The 17,080-nt window shown below is 42.0% G+C and overlaps 2 protein-coding genes across 2 annotated transcripts; both read left to right on the top strand.

Moving 5' to 3' along the window:
• Positions 1–2,633: 2,633 nt before the first annotated feature.
• LOC145876104 (NLR family CARD domain-containing protein 3-like) lies at positions 2,634–5,533 on the top strand. Its single transcript, XM_082971890.1, has 2 exons — positions 2,634–2,856; positions 3,227–5,533. Exons 1-2 carry the CDS (start codon positions 2,643–2,645, stop codon positions 5,020–5,022), a joined length of 2,010 nt encoding a protein of 669 aa, XP_082828016.1. The 5' UTR covers positions 2,634–2,642; the 3' UTR covers positions 5,023–5,533.
• A 1,008-nt stretch (positions 5,534–6,541) lies between these two features.
• Positions 6,542–9,370, top strand: LOC145876039 (stonustoxin subunit beta-like). Its single transcript, XM_082971811.1, has 4 exons — positions 6,542–6,582; positions 6,929–7,102; positions 7,395–7,441; positions 7,884–9,370. Exons 1-4 carry the CDS (start codon positions 6,542–6,544, stop codon positions 8,414–8,416), a joined length of 795 nt encoding a protein of 264 aa, XP_082827937.1. The 3' UTR covers positions 8,417–9,370.
• The last annotated feature ends 7,710 nt before the right edge of the window (positions 9,371–17,080 follow it).

Below are 17,080 nucleotides of genomic sequence, written 5' to 3'. Positions count from 1 at the left end.
GTCAGAATGCACACCCAGGACGTCTACTTCAATAACAAATGTTGGTTTGGTCCAAAATAATCCATCGTTATATCCGAATAGCGGCGTTTTGTTCGTGCGTTCCAGACACTATCCGAAATAGTAAAGAAGTGTCGCGCGCTTGGCGCAATTCCTGACAATAAAACTCAAAGTATTCCATTGCCGTACGTCGAAGCATGTCAACCGCTGTTTAAAATCAATTTTTACGTCATTTTTCTCGTAGAAAAGCGATAATATTCCGACAGGGAATCTCCTTTTCGGCAAACAGAGGAAAAAATCCCAAAGGCGGGGGCGGTCGGGGTCACACGCATAAGCTAGTGTCTCTTGATGGGCCACTTGAGAAAGGCGATAATGTGTTTCAGCCTGGGGCTGGAATGACGACATTCTCTTTTTTCCCGGGCTCTGAGAGCCTATTGGAGCCGTGGGAAGTGTCACGTTAGAGCAGAGATCCTTAGTAAATGATAGAGATGGCAAAGAAGTTCCAGAAATGGTCAGACAGGCCACTTCCTGTAAAGGAATCTCTCAGGTTTTGACCTGCCATTTGAGTTCTGTTATACTCACAGACACCATTCAAACAGTTTTAGAAAATGTAGGGTGTTTTCTATCCATATGTAATAAGTATATGCATATTCTAGTTACTGAGTAGGAGTGGTAACCAGATTAAATCGGGTATGTTTTTTATCCAGCCGTGTCAATGCTGCCCCCTAGCCCTAACAGGTTAAAGTAGTAATTACTCAGAATTGCAAAATATAACATTTTCTAGTTCCTTTTACCACTTATAATAAAATAAAATGTTTATAGCATAACAAACAATTAAACTGACATAAAACAAAAACACCATACATTTAGTTAATTATATATATAACAACTATTTATTTAGATGGGTGACATTATCTGCCAAAGTAACAGCCCTGTAGACACAGAAGAGCTCTCCAGTAGGTACCAAAACATTCAAAGGACATTTTCCCAAAATTGAGGGTACAAGTTTATCATCTTTGAAAGCAGAATTACTTTCCCATTGTTCCTCAACTGTAGTGTCTGATATACCATTTTCTAGCTCTGAGTCTCTACTTTTATCCAACGTAAAAAACACGATTTCAAATGTTGCTACATATGACCGAATTGAAACGGTCGGTCACAGTTGAGAGTCAGGCAGATATATAGCATTTTGTAAAAAAATATTATTATTTGTCTCTCTGAAATGAAATCATTAAGTGATAGATTTTAAACAAATACATGTCTGTCATTGAACAACCCCATGTCATGATTAGATAGTGAAAAAACACACCAATCTCTTTAATAATTTCTTTAAACAGTAAAAGCTAATTTACCAACATTTCTGAAAATGGATATGTAGCGTTTTGGAATGAAACTCTTCTTATGTTTCCCATCTGAGATCAGAGGAGATGAGAGATGTAATGTTTGTCTCTGTTGTGTTGAAGTCCAATCAAGCAGGAGAGACCAGCCTCCCCTGTACCCAGCTGTGTGTCCATGAAGAGTGACCGGTCTATGAGTCGTTTAGAGAGGGAGACTTTTCTACTGAACAAAGGTAAGAAGAACTCATGGGTCATGGTCAGTGAGTTAAACAACATTGTCTCTAGTCATTTCTCCTCTCCCATTTTCACATTTTCTTTTTGCTGTTTTCATAATCCATAGGCTAATACTTTTGTCAATTTTCATAGTCCTAAAACAATATTAAACAAACACAACATTCCCTCCCTGTGTGTCTGTCTCTCTGTCTCTGTCTGTGTGTCTTTCTCTGTCTGTATGTGTCTGTCTGTTTATGTCTGTCTCTATCTGTCTTTGCCTGTCTCTGACTGTCTGTCCCACTTTCTGTCTGTATGTCTGTCTGTCTCTCTTTGTCTGTCTGTCTCTGTCTGTCTCTGTCTATCTCTGTTTGTCTGTCACGCTTTCTGTCTGTGTCTCTGTCTGTCTGTCTGTCTGTCTGTCTGTCTGTCTGTCTGTCTGTCTGTCTGTCTGTCTGTCTGTCTGTCTGTCTGTCTGTCTGTCTGTCTGTCTGTCTGTCTGTCTCTTTCTGTCTGTCTGTCTCTGACTGTCTGTCCCGCTTTCTGTCTGTGTCTCGGTCTGTCTGTTTGTCTGTCTCTGTCTGTCTCTGACTGTCTTTCCCGCTTTCTGTCTGTGTCTCTGTTCGTCTGTCTCTGTCTGTCTGTCTGTCTGTCTGTCTGTCTGTCTGTCTGTCTGTCTGTCTGTCTGTCTGTCTGTCTGTCTGTCTGTCTGTCTGTCTGTCTGTCTGTCTGTCTGTCTGTCTGTCTGTCTGTCTGTCTGTGTCTGTCTCTGACTGTATGTCTCGCTTTCTGTCTATGTCTGTCTGTTTGTCTGTCCGTACTCACTCACTCCCTGGATGAGGAGATGTAATCTCATGTTTTGTCCACAGAAACCAACAGGAGAGATCAGAGTCAGAGATTCTCAGTGGTCAGTCTTCCCAGAGTCATCAAACAGACCTGGACTCCATATTCAGTGTATGTGGTCCTGTTATGAACATTTGTTTTTGTTTTCCTCAAGTAAAGTTGATCTGTCAATTATTCATTAATGTGTTAATGAGAAAGCATTTATTCTCTTGCTTAACTTATTTACTTGATTTATTTTAGTTGCTTGAAGAGAAAATGATGACATTTGTGAAGAACGAGCTGAAGATGTTCAAGAGGAATCTTAGTCCTGAACTCCCAGAAGGCTTTGAGAGTCAGAAGCAGGATGAGGAAGTGGTGGATGCTGAAGATGAGAAGCAGGAGAGCAGTGCCAGAGAGGGAGCTCTGAAGATCACACTGCACGTCCTGAGGAAAATGAACCAGAAGGAGCTCGCTGACACACTGGAGAAATGTAAGATCTGTCTGCCTCATGTTGAATGCTGTTTTATAACATTTAAAAGCTGTGGCTAAAGTACAGCTAAAGTAGCTGTGTAACTCAATGATATTGTAGCAGCCTTAACACAACACCTAGTGGCCTCAACAAGTTGCATAAGGGATGTGTTGTGGTGATTAATTTAGAGAGAGAGAGACAACATTAATAATACCAAAAATTACATAATCAGTCACACCAGTCTGTAATGCATTATGAAAACATTTACACAGTTATACAGTCAGTTAAGAGAATGAATGATTATAATTTAAAATGTTATAACAGTCCTACAATACTGTAGGCATTAAATCAGACGTAATATTAATATCCTCTGTGCTATTTCTTCATTCAGATGAGCTTGCTGTGATTTGCCAACGTGAACTCAAATCTAATCTAAAGAAGAAATTTCAATGTGTATTTGAGGGGATCGCTAAACAAGGAAACCCAACACTTCTCAATCAGATCTACACAGAGCTCTACATCACAGAGGGTGGAACAGGAGAGGTCAATAATGAACATGAGCTGAGACAGATTGAGACAACAAGCAGGAAACAAGCAAGACCAGAGACTGCAATCAAATGTAACGACATCTTCAAACCCTTAACTGGACAAGACAAACTTATCAGAACTGTGCTGACAAAGGGAGTCGCTGGCATTGGAAAAACAGTCTCTGTGCAGAAGTTCATTCTGGACTGGGCTGAAGGAAAAGCAAATCAGGATGTCCAATTTGTATTTTCATTCCCTTTCCGGGAGCTGAATTTGATGAAAGGGGACAAACACACTTTCATTGAACTTCTCAATCACTTCTCAATGGAAACCAAACAATCAAGAATCTCCAATTACGACAAGTACAAAGTTCTGTTCATCTTTGATGGTCTGGATGAGTGCCGACTGCCCCTAGACTTCCAGAAGAACAAGATCTGTTGTGACGTCACAGAGTCAACCTCAGTGGATGTTCTGCTGACAAATCTCATCAAGGGAAATCTGCTTCCCTCTGCTCTCCTCTGGATAACTACCCGACCTGCAGCAGCCAATAAGATCCCTTTAGGGTGTGTTGACCAGGTGACAGAGGTACGAGGATTCAATGACCCACAGAAGGAGGAGTACTTCAGGAAGAGATCCAGTGATGAGGACCTGGCCAGCAGAATCATCTCACACATAAAGACATCAAGGAGCCTCCACATCATGTGCCACATTCCAGTCTTCTGTTGGATTTCTGCAACAGTCCTTGAACACATTCTGAAACATAAGAGAGAAGAGATGCCCAAGACTCTGACTGAGATGTACACACACCTTGTGGTGTTTCACACCAAACAGAAGAACGAAAAGTATCTTGGGAAAGAAGAGACAGGTCCACACTTGAATAACAAGAGCATTCTGTCACTGGGAAAACTGGCTTTTCAACAGCTTGTGAATGGCAATCTGATTTTCTATGAAGAAGACCTGAAAGAGGCTGGCATTGATGTCAATGAAGCCTCAGTGTACTCAGGATTGTGCACACAGCTCTTTAAAGAGGAATGTGGGCTGTACCAGGACAAGGTGTACTGCTTCGTGCATCTGAGCATTCAGGAGTTTCTGGCTGCAGTATATGTGTTCCTCTCATTCAACAACAACAATGAGAATCTAATGGACAAACCTCAATCAACGTCCAGGAACTTTTCTGGGAGGATCAGTCTAAGGCGTAAAGTTTCTTTCTACAAGAGTGCTGTGGATAAAGCCTTACAAAATGAGACGGGAAACCTGGACCTTTTCCTCCGCTTCCTTCTGGGCCTCTCACTGGAGTCCAATCAGAAGCACTTACGAGGTCTACTGACAAAGACAAGAAGCAGCTCACAGAGCCATGAAGAAACAGTCAAGTACATCAAGGAGAAGATCAGGGAGAATCTCTCTCCAGAGAGGAGCATCAATCTGTTCCACTGTCTGAATGAACTGAATGACCATTCTCTAGTGGAGGAGATCCAAAGCTACCTGAGATCAGGAAGTCTCTCAAAACCCAACCTGTCACCTGCACAGTGGTCAGCTCTGGTCTTTGTGTTGCTGACTTCAGAAAAGGAGCTGGATGTGTTTGACCTGAAGAAATACTCCAGATCAGAGGAAGGTCTTCTGAGGCTGCTGCCAGTGGTCAAAGCCTCCAGAGCTGCTCTGTGAGTACATCAAATGATATTTAACTAATCATCAGGAAGAAATATTCAGTTTAGAGAAAAATATGCATTATTATATGTATATAATATTATTTTGAAAAACATATTGAATGAATGCATTGATTTTTCACATTAGTATAACAAAATGAACATACAATTGTAGGAGATTAAAGATTAATCTATATGTTGTTTGGGAATATGAACCAAATGCATCTACCGCTGTCCTTCTATACTACTGGTGTTAAATTAACAGTGTGTTTGTGAAGTCATGATGATCTCTTTGTCAGGCTGTCAGGCTGTGGAGTCACAGAGGAAGGCTGTGCTTCTCTGGTCTCAGCTCTGGAGTCAAACCCCTCACACCTGAGAGAGCTGGACCTGAGTAATAATGACCTGAAGGATCCAGGAGTGAAGCTACTCTCTGCTGGACTGGGGAATCCCCACTGTAAACTGGAGACTCTGAGGTCAGTATTCCTGTAGTTGGTCAACAAGTGATAACTGTTCACCAGATCCACATGTGTTTACCAGGCACACATAGTCCACACCATATGTGTTTGGACAGTGAAGCTTACAGTTTTAAATGTGGTGCTATGCTGCAGCATTTTGGATTTGAGATACAATGTTTCATATTAGGTGACTGTACAGAATGTCACCTTTTATTTGAGGTTAATGGTGAGAGGTTAGTATGTTTTGTTGTAGCCTCTATTGGTAATGGTGAGAGGTTAGCATGTTTTGTTGTAGCCTCTGTTATTGGTAATGGTGAGAGGTTAGCATGTTTTGTTGTAGTCTCTGTTATTGGTAATGGTGAGAGGTTAGTATGTTTTGTTGTAGCCTCTGTTATTGGTAATGGTGAGAGGTTAGCATGTTTTGTTGTAGTCTCTGTTATTGGTAATGGTGAGAGGTTAGCATGTTTTGTTGTATCCTCTGTTATTGGTAATGGTGAGAGGTTAGCATGTTTTGTTGTAGCCTCTGTTATTGGTAATGGTGAGAGGTTAGTATGTTTTGTTGTAGTCTCTGATATTGGTAATGATGAGAGGTTAGCATGTTTTGTTGTAGTCTCTGTTATTGGTAATGGTGAGAGGTTAGCATGTTTTGTTGTAGTCTCTGTTATTGGTAATGGTGAGAGGTTAGCATGTTTTGTTGTAGCCTCTGTTATTGGTAATGGTGAGAGGTTAGCATGTTTTGTTGTAGTCTCTGTTATTGGTAATGGTGAGAGGTTAGCATGTTTTGTTGTAGCCTCTGTTATTGGTAATGGTCAGAGGTTAGCATGTTTTGTTGTAGCCTCTGTTATTGGTAATGGTGAGAGGTTAGCATGTTTTTTGTGGCCTCTGTAACTTTCTCACTCATCATTTTTCATTATTATTGATTCATTCATGATTTTTCTTAATCATGGCATCATCATCATTAATTTAGTAGTGTTTAGAAACATGTTATCTACTGACTTAGACAGAAAATTACTCCTTTTACTACTTATACATATGACTTCTTCAAATGGGGGGACTAGATACATGAAGTGCTTTCATTTCTAAATGGTGAAACAGATATGTACTAAAATCCCCACAAATAAAAGGTGACATTATATACTGTCACCTCATATGAAACATTTGATCTGAAATCCAAAATGTTGGAGTTTAGAGCCACATTTAAAATGTTATCTTCACTGTCAAAATAGATATGGTGTGGACTGTATACTCAATACAATCTAAATCTGATACCTCACTGTCTGTCTTTTGACTGATACTGCTTTTAAACTGGTCTGGTCAGTCTACTCAAATATTTGTTCTATACATTTTTACATTTTTATTTTTACAAGTAATATTCTGATAATTTATAATAATGATACACCAATTTATGAATAGAAATGGCAGGTTTCATGACACTGATTTATGAAAATGTTTATATTTTTCTCTTTGCAGGCTGTCAGGCTGTCTAGTCACAGAGGAAGGCTGTGCTTCTCTGGTCTCAGCTCTGCGGTCAAACCCCTCACACCTGAGAGAGCTGGACCTGAGCTACAATCACCCAGGAGACTCAGGAGTCAGACTGCTCTCTGCTGGACTGGAGGATCCACACTGCAGACTGGAGAAACTCAAGTATGTGGAGGGTTTATGTCAATGTTCATATCAGACATGTTTGACTTTTCAGGCTAGTTAGGACAAAAATTCTGACCACCACTTGGACAAAGTTATATGCTGACTGTGTGTGTCTAGTGTGTGTGTGTGTGTGTGTGTGTGTGTGTGTGTGTGTGTTTGTGTGTGTGTGTGTGTGTGTGTGTGTGTGTGTGTGTGTGTGTGTGTGTGTGTGTGTGTGTGTGTGTGTGTGTGTGTGTGTGTGAGTTCAGGTGTATCCCTCAATGACTGTCTGTTTTTCTGCTAACCGCTACAGTGTGGAACATGGTGGAGAGAATAGAATGAAACCTGGACTTAGAAAATGTGAGTGTTGACTGCTGTGAAGAATATGACTAAGAATAAGTCTTAATTCAAGTTAAGTCAAAGACCACCATCATTACTGACTTGGTCATATTAAATATCATCTGTAGTTCTACAGAAGCAGAAATCAGGGACACCAACATTTACAAAGAGTTGATATGACAGTGTGTGTGTGTGTGTGTGTGTGTGTGTGTGTGTGTGTGTGTGTGTGTGTGTGTGTGTGTGTGTGTGTGTGTGTGTGTGTTGTGTGTGTAATTAATGGGAATAAGTGTGTATTATATTACCATACAGTATAATATATGATCATTCAACAAGTCTCAAGTTACCTTAACTTCTCCTTTTGATACCTAGAAACATCTACATTAAATGAATTAGTGAAAAGTGAGTTAATATTCTAATGAGAATGATGATGATTTCTAATATTGTGTCTGGTTTCATCCATCAGATGTCTGTGATCTCACACTGGACCTAAACACAGTACACAGACGCCTCTCTCTGTCTGAGGAGAACAGAAAGGTGACATGGAGGAGAGAGGAGCAGCCGTATCCTGATCACCCAGAGAGATTTGAGGACTCTGGACAGGTGCTGTGTAGAGAGGGTCTGACTGGGCGCTGTTACTGGGAGGTAGAGTGGAGTGGGAAATGGGCTGATATAGGAATGACATATAAAGGAATCAACAGGAGAGGATGGGGTGATGACTGTTGTCTTGGATACAATGACAAGTCCTGGTGTCTGATCTGCTCTGACAACAGATACTCTGCCAGGCACAATAATAATCCCACTACCATAGACGTCCCCTCCTCCAGCTCCCACAGAGTAGGAGTGTATCTGGACTGGCCAGCCGGCACACTGTCCTTCTATAGAGCCTCCTCTGACACACTGACCCACCTGATCACATTCACCTCCACATTCACTGAGCCCCTCTATCCAGGGTTTAGGGTTTGGAATAATGGTGACTCAGTGTCCCTGAAACAATAACTGGACACACACACACACACACACTGGACACACACACACACACACACACACTGGACAGACACACACACACACTGGACACACACACACACACTCTGGACACACATATACAAACACACACACTGACACACACACTGACACACACACACACACACACTGACACACATAAACACTGACACACACACACACACACACTGAACACACACACACACAATGGACAAACACACACTGGACACTCACACGTGACAGGCTTGTAATATTTTCTGATCTTTTACCATTTTGCATTTTTTTTATATATTTTACTGTTTGTGTTTGTACCACAGGAGGTTGGTGGGACCTTATTTGGGGAGGACAGTCTTGTAATGGCTGGAGTGGAATAAGTGGAATGGTATCAAACACGTGGTTTCCATGTGTTCCATTTCATTCACTCTGTTCCAGACATTATTATGAGCCGTCCTCCCCTCAGCAGCCTCCTCTGGTATGTACTGTCCTGTATGTGACAGAGCTCCAACAAGGAATTACAATGTATGTATTACTTTTAATACCTGCAAATGGCAAATAAACTACTGGAACTCCTTATGAATGTCTGCAGCCGACAAGAGGTGAAAATATTACCGGAATATTCTGCAAATGTTGATGAAGACGTCACTCAATCCACCCAAAACAACATGCAGTCTTTCCACAAGACTCCCATGAAGTTATAGTGTGACGTTATGAGTCGACGTTAAAGTAACATTCTCACAACATACTGCACTTGTTTTATCCTGTTTTAGATGTATCCTCTGTTTAAACATTTAAACTCTGACAATAACACTGTTAAATTACCAATGTGATCATTTCTTGTCTTTTATGTTGGAAAAACCAATTGTATAATTATATATGGACATACGCTCCATAGTTGTACAAGTATATATGATTATATTGTACTTATCATAATAAAACATACTTGAAACAAGAAAAAGCATGTTAATTGTGGAAACAGTTTTGTTATTGATTTTTGCATTGCTTCTCCCTGTCTCATGTTGACGTTTGTCATGAATCTTGACCTGGAGGCAGAACTGTGCGATTTCCTCTAGATATGTCAGCTGCAAAGTCAGAATTGGCTGTGGAAAATGTTGTTTTATGGTCTTAATTTAAAGGAAGGATTAGCAGTGTGGTTAGGGTTGAGGTTAGGATTAAAATCTGATTGTATAACTTTGTGCCTGAGCCAGCTAGGGAATACTTTGCTGAACTGCCTCCAGGGCAAGATTCATGACAATAAATGCCAACCTGCCTCCAGAACAAGATTCATGACAATAAATGCCAACCTGCCTCACAGTCGTCCCCTCCTTATCTTTACAAGGCTGCAGAACCTGCAAGCTAGTAAACAAAAGTAATAAAGAGTAAAGATAGTGATGTGGGGGTTCTCTCTTAACCTGTTATGGCTAGGGGGCAGTATTTTCACGGCTGGATAAAAAACGTGCCCGATTTAATCTGGTTACCACTCCTACCCAGTAACTACAATATGCATATACTTATTACATATGGATAGAAAACACCCTAAAGTTTCTAAAACTGTTTGAATGGTGTCTGTGAGTATAACAGAACTCATTTGGCAGGCAAAAACCTGACAAGGTTTCAGGCAGGAAGTGGCCTGTCTGACAAGGTGTCGTTCTTCTTGTCTCTGTTTATTGAAGAGTGAGGATCTTAGCTGTCCCGTGACACTTCCTACGGCTGCCATAGGGTCTCAGAAGGCGGTAAAAAGCTGAATCGTGGCTTTGCAGGCTCTGGCTGAAACAAAGTAGCGTGTTTGGGTAGTGGCTGGTTACAGTACTGTGAGACTCAGGCTCGTGCCCGCGTCGACCAAATGCTTTGTTTTCTTTCCTCTGTTTAGCTAAAAGGAGATTCCCGGTCGGAATATTATCGCTTTTTTACGAGAAAAATGGCATAAAAATGGATTTTAAACAGCGGTTGACATGCTTCGAAGTACGGTAATGGAATATTTAGATTTTTTTTTGTCACGAATTGCGCCACGCGCGCGACCCTGATTTACCATTTCAGATAGTGTCTGGGACGCACGAACAAAACGCCACTATTCGGATATAACGATGGATTATTTTGGACCAAACCAACATTTGTTATTGAAGTAGCAGTCCTGGGAGTGCATTCTGACGAAGACAACAAAAGGTAATGAAACTTTTATAATAGTAAAGCTGATATTGGTGAGTGCTAAACTTGCCGGGTGTCTAAATAGCTAGCCCGTGATGCCTGGGCTATGTACTTAGAATATTGCAAAATGTGATTTCACCAAAAAGCTATTTTAAAATCGGACATATTGAGTGCATAGAGGAGGTCTGTATCTATAATTCTTAAAATAATTGTTATGCTTTTTGTGAACGTTTATCGTGAGTAATTTAGTAAAATGTTAGCGAATTCCCCGGAAGTTTGCGGGGGGTATGCTAGTTCTGAACGTCACATGCTAATGTAAAAAGCTGGTTTTTGATATAAATATGAACTTGATTGAACAAAACATGCATGTATTGTATAACATAATGTCCTAGGGTTGTCATCTGATGAAGATCATCAAAGGTTAGTGTTGCATTTAGCTGTCTTCTAGGTTTTTGTGACATTATATGCTAGCTTGAAAAATGGGTGTCTGAATATTTCTGGCTTGGTACTCTGCTGACATAATCTAATGTTTTGCTTTCGTTGTAAAGCCTTTTTGAAATCGGACAGTGTAGTTAGATAAAGGAGAGTCCTATCTTTAAAATGCTGTGAAATAGGCATATGTTTGAAAAATTGAAGTTTTTGTATTTTAGAGGAGTTTGTATTTCGCGCCACGCCCATCATTGGATAATGGAGCAGGTGTTCCGCTAGCGGAATGTCTAGATGTAAGAGGATAACCCTCAGTCCCCAGGTGGGTAGATGGCAGGTTGAATAAAGAGAAGCTAGTGATGTGGGGGTTCTCTCATAACCCTCAGTCCCCAGGTGGGTAGATGGCAGGTTGAATAAAGAGAAGCTAGTGATGTGGGGGTTCTCTCATAATCCTCAGTCCCCAGGTGGGTAGATGGCAGGTTGAATAAAGAGAAGCTAGTGATGTGGGGGTTCTCTCATAACCCTCAGTCCCCAGGTGGGTAGATGGCAGGTTGAATAAAGAGAAGCTAGTGATGTGGGGGTTCTCTCATAACCCTCAGTCCCCAGGTGAGTAGATGGCAGGTTGAATAAAGAGAAGCTAGTGATGTGGGGGTTCTCTCATAACCCTCAGTCCCCAGGTGGGTAGATGGCAGGTTGAATAAAGAGAAGCTAGTGATGTGGGGGTTCTCTCATAACCCTCAGTCCCCAGGTGGGTAGATGGCAGGTTGTATAAAGAGAAGCTAGTGATGTGGGGGTTCTCTCATAACCCTCAGTCCCCAGGTGGGTAGATGGCAGGTTGAATAAAGAGAAGCTAGTGATGTGGGGGTTCTCTCATAACCCTCAGTCCCCAGGTGGGTAGATGGCAGGTTGAATATAGAGAAGCTTGTGATGTGGGGGTTCTCTCATAACCCTCAGTCCCCAGGTGGGTAGATGGCAGGTTGAATAAAGAGAAGCTAGTGATGTGGGGGTTCCCTCATAACCCTCAGTCCCCAGGTGGGTAGATGGCAGGTTGAATAAAGAGAAGCTAGTGATGTGGGGGTTCTCTCATAACCCTCAGTCCCCAGGTGGGTAGATGGCAGGTTGAATAAAGAGAAGCTAGTGATGTGGGGGTTCTCTCATAACCCTCAGTCCCCAGGTGGGTAGATGGCAGGTTGTATAAAGAGAAGCTAGTGATGTGGGGGTTCTCTCATAACCCTCAGTCCCCAGGTGGGTAGATGGCAGGTTGAATAAAGAGAAGCTAGTGATGTGGGGGTTCTCTCATAACCCTCAGTCCCCAGGTGGGTAGATGGCAGGTTGAATAAAGAGAAAACAATAGGCTACATAAAACAATCCATAAATGTATAATTATTATGTAATTTACACAAAACATTAAGGACACCTTTCTTTCCATGACAAACTGACCAGGCGTAACTCAATATTAGGAAGGTATCCTTAATATTTTGTCCACTCAGTGGCTCTGACCCTTTTCGAAACAGTCAATCCTCTTTTTATTGGGTATTTACCAACGTTTCAGCTTCACTGTGCCTTCTTCAGGGTGATGTCATCAATACTTGAACCAGGTTATGTAGACGAGCAGTGCAATTAGTGCAACCAATGACAATAGAGAGGGGTGTGTCATAATGATTAAGTTAATTACAATGAATTAATGAAACTGTTATAAAAAAACAATAGTTTATGGCATATTAAATATTAAACAATAGTAGGTTATAATATATATATCCGGCTCTCCATGTAATCAGATTCATTATGATATAGGATCAGGTCCCCCCCTCCATGTAATCTGATTCATTATGATATAATCTGATTCATTATGATCTAGGATCAGGTCCCCCCTCTCCATGTAATCTGATTCATTATGATATAGGATCAGGTCCCCCCTCTCCATGTAATCTGATTCATTATGATATAGGATCAGGTCCCCCCTCTCCATGTAATCTGATTCATTATGATCTAGGATCAGGTCCCCCTCTCTCCGTGTAATCTGATTCATTATGATCTAGGATCAGGTCCCCCCTCTCCATGTAATCTGATTCATTATGATCTAGGATCAGGTCCCCCCTCTCCATGTAATCTGATTCATTATGATCTAGGATCAGGTCGTCCTCTCCATGTAATCTGATTCATTATGATCTAGGATCAGGTCCCTCCTCTCAAATCAAATCAAATCAAATGTATTTTTATATAGCCCTTCGTACATCAGCTGATATTCTCAAAGTGCTGTACAGAAACCCAGCCTAAAACCCCAAACAGCAAGCAAAGCATGTGAAAGAAGCACGGTGGCTAGGAAAAACTCCCTAGGAAAAACTCCCTAGAAAGGCCAAAAACCTAGGAAGAAACCTAGAGAGGAACCAGGCTATGAGGGGTGGCCAGTCCTCTTCTGGCTGTGCAGGGTGGATATTATAACAGAACATGGTCAAGATGTTAAAATGTTAAAATGTTCATAAATGACCAGCATGGTCAAATAATAATAATCATAGTAGTTGTCGAGGGTGCAACAAGCACGTCCGGTGAACAGGTCAGGGTTCCATAGCCGCAGGCAGAACAGTTGAAACTGGAGCAGCAGCACGGCCAGGTGGACTGGGGACAGCAAGGAGTCATCATACCAGGTAGTCCTGAGGCATGGTCCTAGGGCTCAGGTCCTCCGAGAGAAAGACAGAAAGAGAGAAAGAGAGAATTAGAGAGAGCATATTTAAATACACACAGGACACCGGATAAGACAAGAGAAATACTCCAGATGTAACAGACTGACCCTAGCCCCCCGACACATAAACTACTGCAGCATAAATACTGGAGGCTGAGACAGGAGGGATCAGAAGACACTGTGGCCCCATCCGATGATACCCCCGGACAGGGCCAAACAGGCAGGATATAACCCCACCCACTTTGCCAAAGCACAGCCCCCACACCACTAGAGGGATGTCTCCAACCACCAACTTACCGTCCTAAGACAAGGCCGAGTATAGCCCACAACGATCTCCGCCATGGCACAACCCAAGGGGGGGGCGCCAACCCAGACAGGAAGACCACGTCAGTGACTCAACCCACTCAAGTGACGCACCCCTCCCATGGACGGCATGGAAGAGCACCAGTAAGCCAGTGACTCAGCCCCTGTAAAAGGGTTAGAGGCAGAGAATCCCAGTGGAAAGAGGGGAACCGGCATGTCAGAGACAGCAAGGGCGGTTCGTTGCTCCAGCCTTTCCGTTCACCTTCACACTCCTGGGCCAGACTATACTTAATCATAGGACCTACTGAAGAGATAAGTCTTCAGTAAAGACTTAAAGGTTGAGACTGAGTCTGCGTCTCTCACATTGGTAGGCAGACCATTCCATAAAAATGGAGCTCTATAGGAGAAAGCCCTACATCCAGCCGTTTGCTTAGAAATTCTAGGGACAATTAGGAGGCCTGCGTCTTGTGACCGTAGCGTACGTGTAGGTATGTACGGCAGGACCAAATCGGAAAGATAGGTAGGAGCAAGCCCATGTAATGCTTTGTAGGTTAGCAGTAAAACCTTGAAATCAGCCCTTGCCTTAACAGGAAGCCAGTGTAGGGAGGCTAGCACTGGAGTAATATGATCAAATTTTTTGGTTCTAGTCAGGATTCTAGCAGCCGTATTTAGCACTAACTGAAGTTTATTTAGTGCTTTATCCGGGTAGCCGGAAAGTAGAGCATTGCAGTAGTCCAGCCTAGAAGTAACAAAAGCATGGATTAATTTTTCTGCGTCATTTTTGGACAGAACATTTCTGATTTTTGCAATGTTACGTAGATGGAAAAAAGCTGTCCAAGAAACAGTCTTGATATGTTCTTCAAAAGAGAGATCAGGGTCCAGAGTAACGCCAAGGTCCTTCACAGTTTTATTTGAGACGACTGTACAACCATCCAGATTAATTATCAGATTCAACAGAAGATCTCTTTGTTTCTTGGGACCTAGAACAAGCATCTCTGTTTTGTCCGAGTTTAAGAGTAGAAAGTTTGCAGCCATCCACTTCTTTATGTCTGAAACACAGGCTTCTAGCGAGGGCAATTTTGGGGCTTCACCATGTTTCATTGAAATGTACAGCTGTGTGTCGTCCGCATAGCAGTGAAATTTAACATTATGTTTTCGAATGACATCCCCAAGAGGTAAAATATATAGTGAAAACATGTAATCTGATTCATTATGATCTAGGATCAGGTCCCCCCTCTCCATGTAATCTGATTCATTATGATATAGGATCAGGTCCCCCCTCTCCATGTAATCTGATTCATTATGATCTAGGATCAGGTCTCCCCCTCTCCATGTAATTAGACTCATTATGATCTAGGATCAGGTCCCCCCTCTCCATGTAATCTGATTCATTATGATCTAGGATCAGGTCCCCCCTCTCCATGTAATCTGATTCATTATGATATAGGATCAGGTCCCCCTCTCCATGTAATCTGAGTCATTATGATATAGGATCAGGTCCCCCCCTCTCCATGTAATCAGACTCATTATGATCTAGGATCAGGTCCCCCCTCTCCATGTAATCTGATTCATTATGATCTAGGATCAGGTCCCCCCTCTCCATGTAATCTGATTCATTATGATATAGGATCAGGTCCCCCTCTCCATGTAATCTGAGTCATTATGATATAGGATCAGGTCCCCCCTCTCCATGTAATCTGATTCATTATGATCTAGGATCAGGTCATAGTCCTGCAAGGAAGTGTAGGCCTACCTCCTCCTGTATGTACTGCAGTAGGAGGGGGTTGTGGGTAGTGTAGGCCTACCTCCTCCTCTGTACACCAGGTGTATCCAGGAATAAACTAACGGTGTACACCCGGTGTATCCAGTATAAGCTAACGGTGTACACCCGGTGTATACAGTATAAACTAACGGTGTACACCCGGTGTATCCAGTATAAACTAAACGGTGTACACCCGGTGTATACAGTAATAAACTATTGTCCATCCAAGGTGGTTGCCTACGTCATTGTTATGTTGAGGTCAGAGGATCATCAGGGTGATTCATTTCAGGGCTGGGCTCTCTTTCATTCAGTAATACAGAGGCAGGGCAATCAAAGGCTCCAACTCACTGAACTGCCCATCAGCCCAGCCATTGTTATTATTCATACTGTTTGGAAACAGGTTCTATTCAGAACCTCTCAGACTAGAAAATATAAATTATATTTACTATAGTGTTTACACCTATAACAGTAATCATGTAACAAGTCGACAGGCACCCAGAGGCAGGGGAATCAAAGGCTTCAACTCACACTCATTTACAACGCTCATTTAGAACACTCATGTAGAACCCTCATTTAGAACCCTCTTTTAGAACACTCATTTAGAACCATCATTTAGAACACTCATTTAGAACACTCATTTAGAACCCTTTTTAGGAGCACCACACCCTTCGGTGCCCCTCCACTGGGGGGGTCGCCCTGCTGTAGACAATCCCCTACGCCTCACTGCACGGCATTTTCCCTGCAAAGTCCCTCAAACTGCTGCTCAAGGTAGTCGCACACGGAGGCACTGCAAAGTCTGCCTGTCTGGCGCCAGGAGAAGTAAGCAGAGGAAGATGACAAAATACATGTGTTTAGCTTGTGATACACCTCTATGTATTTCACCATGCTTTGAGGAGTATCACATGCTCAAGCATTATTGAGCACATCTGCAGCAATAAGTGACTGGCTGACCTGACAGGTGACTTGACAGGTGACCTGCCATGATACTATGCCTTTAGAGGTGGGGGTGGAAATGCAGTTGTTGTTCAGTCACTGCATGAATATTAAATATGGGTTATGCATATTCAATTTTTTTGTCCTCTAGTAAAACAAGTTGTTGTTGAACCAACTACCAATACTTCAATAAAATAGACGACTATTACATATTGGCCTATGTGTTTTCTTGCTGTGTTTCCATCCAGTAAAACTGTTAAGGAGAGAACGTTAGCATACAAAAGCTGTCCTCAATCTTCAGCTGGAAAGATGTCCAGTTCCAGTTATGATATTGGCAAATACTGTTTGTGGTTTCTGAAAGTACAGAATAAAGAGGAATTATTCATTAGAATACAATATAAGGATATAGCAATAA

Source organism: Salmo salar, unplaced genomic scaffold (genome assembly GCF_965601325.2).
Source record: "Salmo salar unplaced genomic scaffold, fSalSal1 ptg000432l, whole genome shotgun sequence".
NCBI lineage: Eukaryota > Metazoa > Chordata > Actinopteri > Salmoniformes > Salmonidae > Salmo > Salmo salar.
Note: the sequence above shows the minus strand (reverse complement) of the source record. Positions and strands in the feature narration are given on the sequence as shown.

Coding starts and splice junctions, on each gene's coding strand:
- LOC145876104 (XM_082971890.1), top strand. CDS start 2,643: ATGATGACATTTGTGAAGAACGAGCTGAAGATGTTCAAGAGGAATCTT. Junction 2,857..3,226: donor CGCTGACACACTGGAGAAAT/GTAAGATCTGTC, acceptor TTCTTCATTCAG/ATGAGCTTGCTGTGATTTGC.
- LOC145876039 (XM_082971811.1), top strand. CDS start 6,542: ATGGTGAAACAGATATGTACTAAAATCCCCACAAATAAAAG. Junction 6,583..6,928: donor AAAATCCCCACAAATAAAAG/GTGACATTATAT, acceptor TTCTCTTTGCAG/GCTGTCAGGCTGTCTAGTCA. Junction 7,442..7,883: donor GAAACCTGGACTTAGAAAAT/GTGAGTGTTGAC, acceptor TTCATCCATCAG/ATGTCTGTGATCTCACACTG.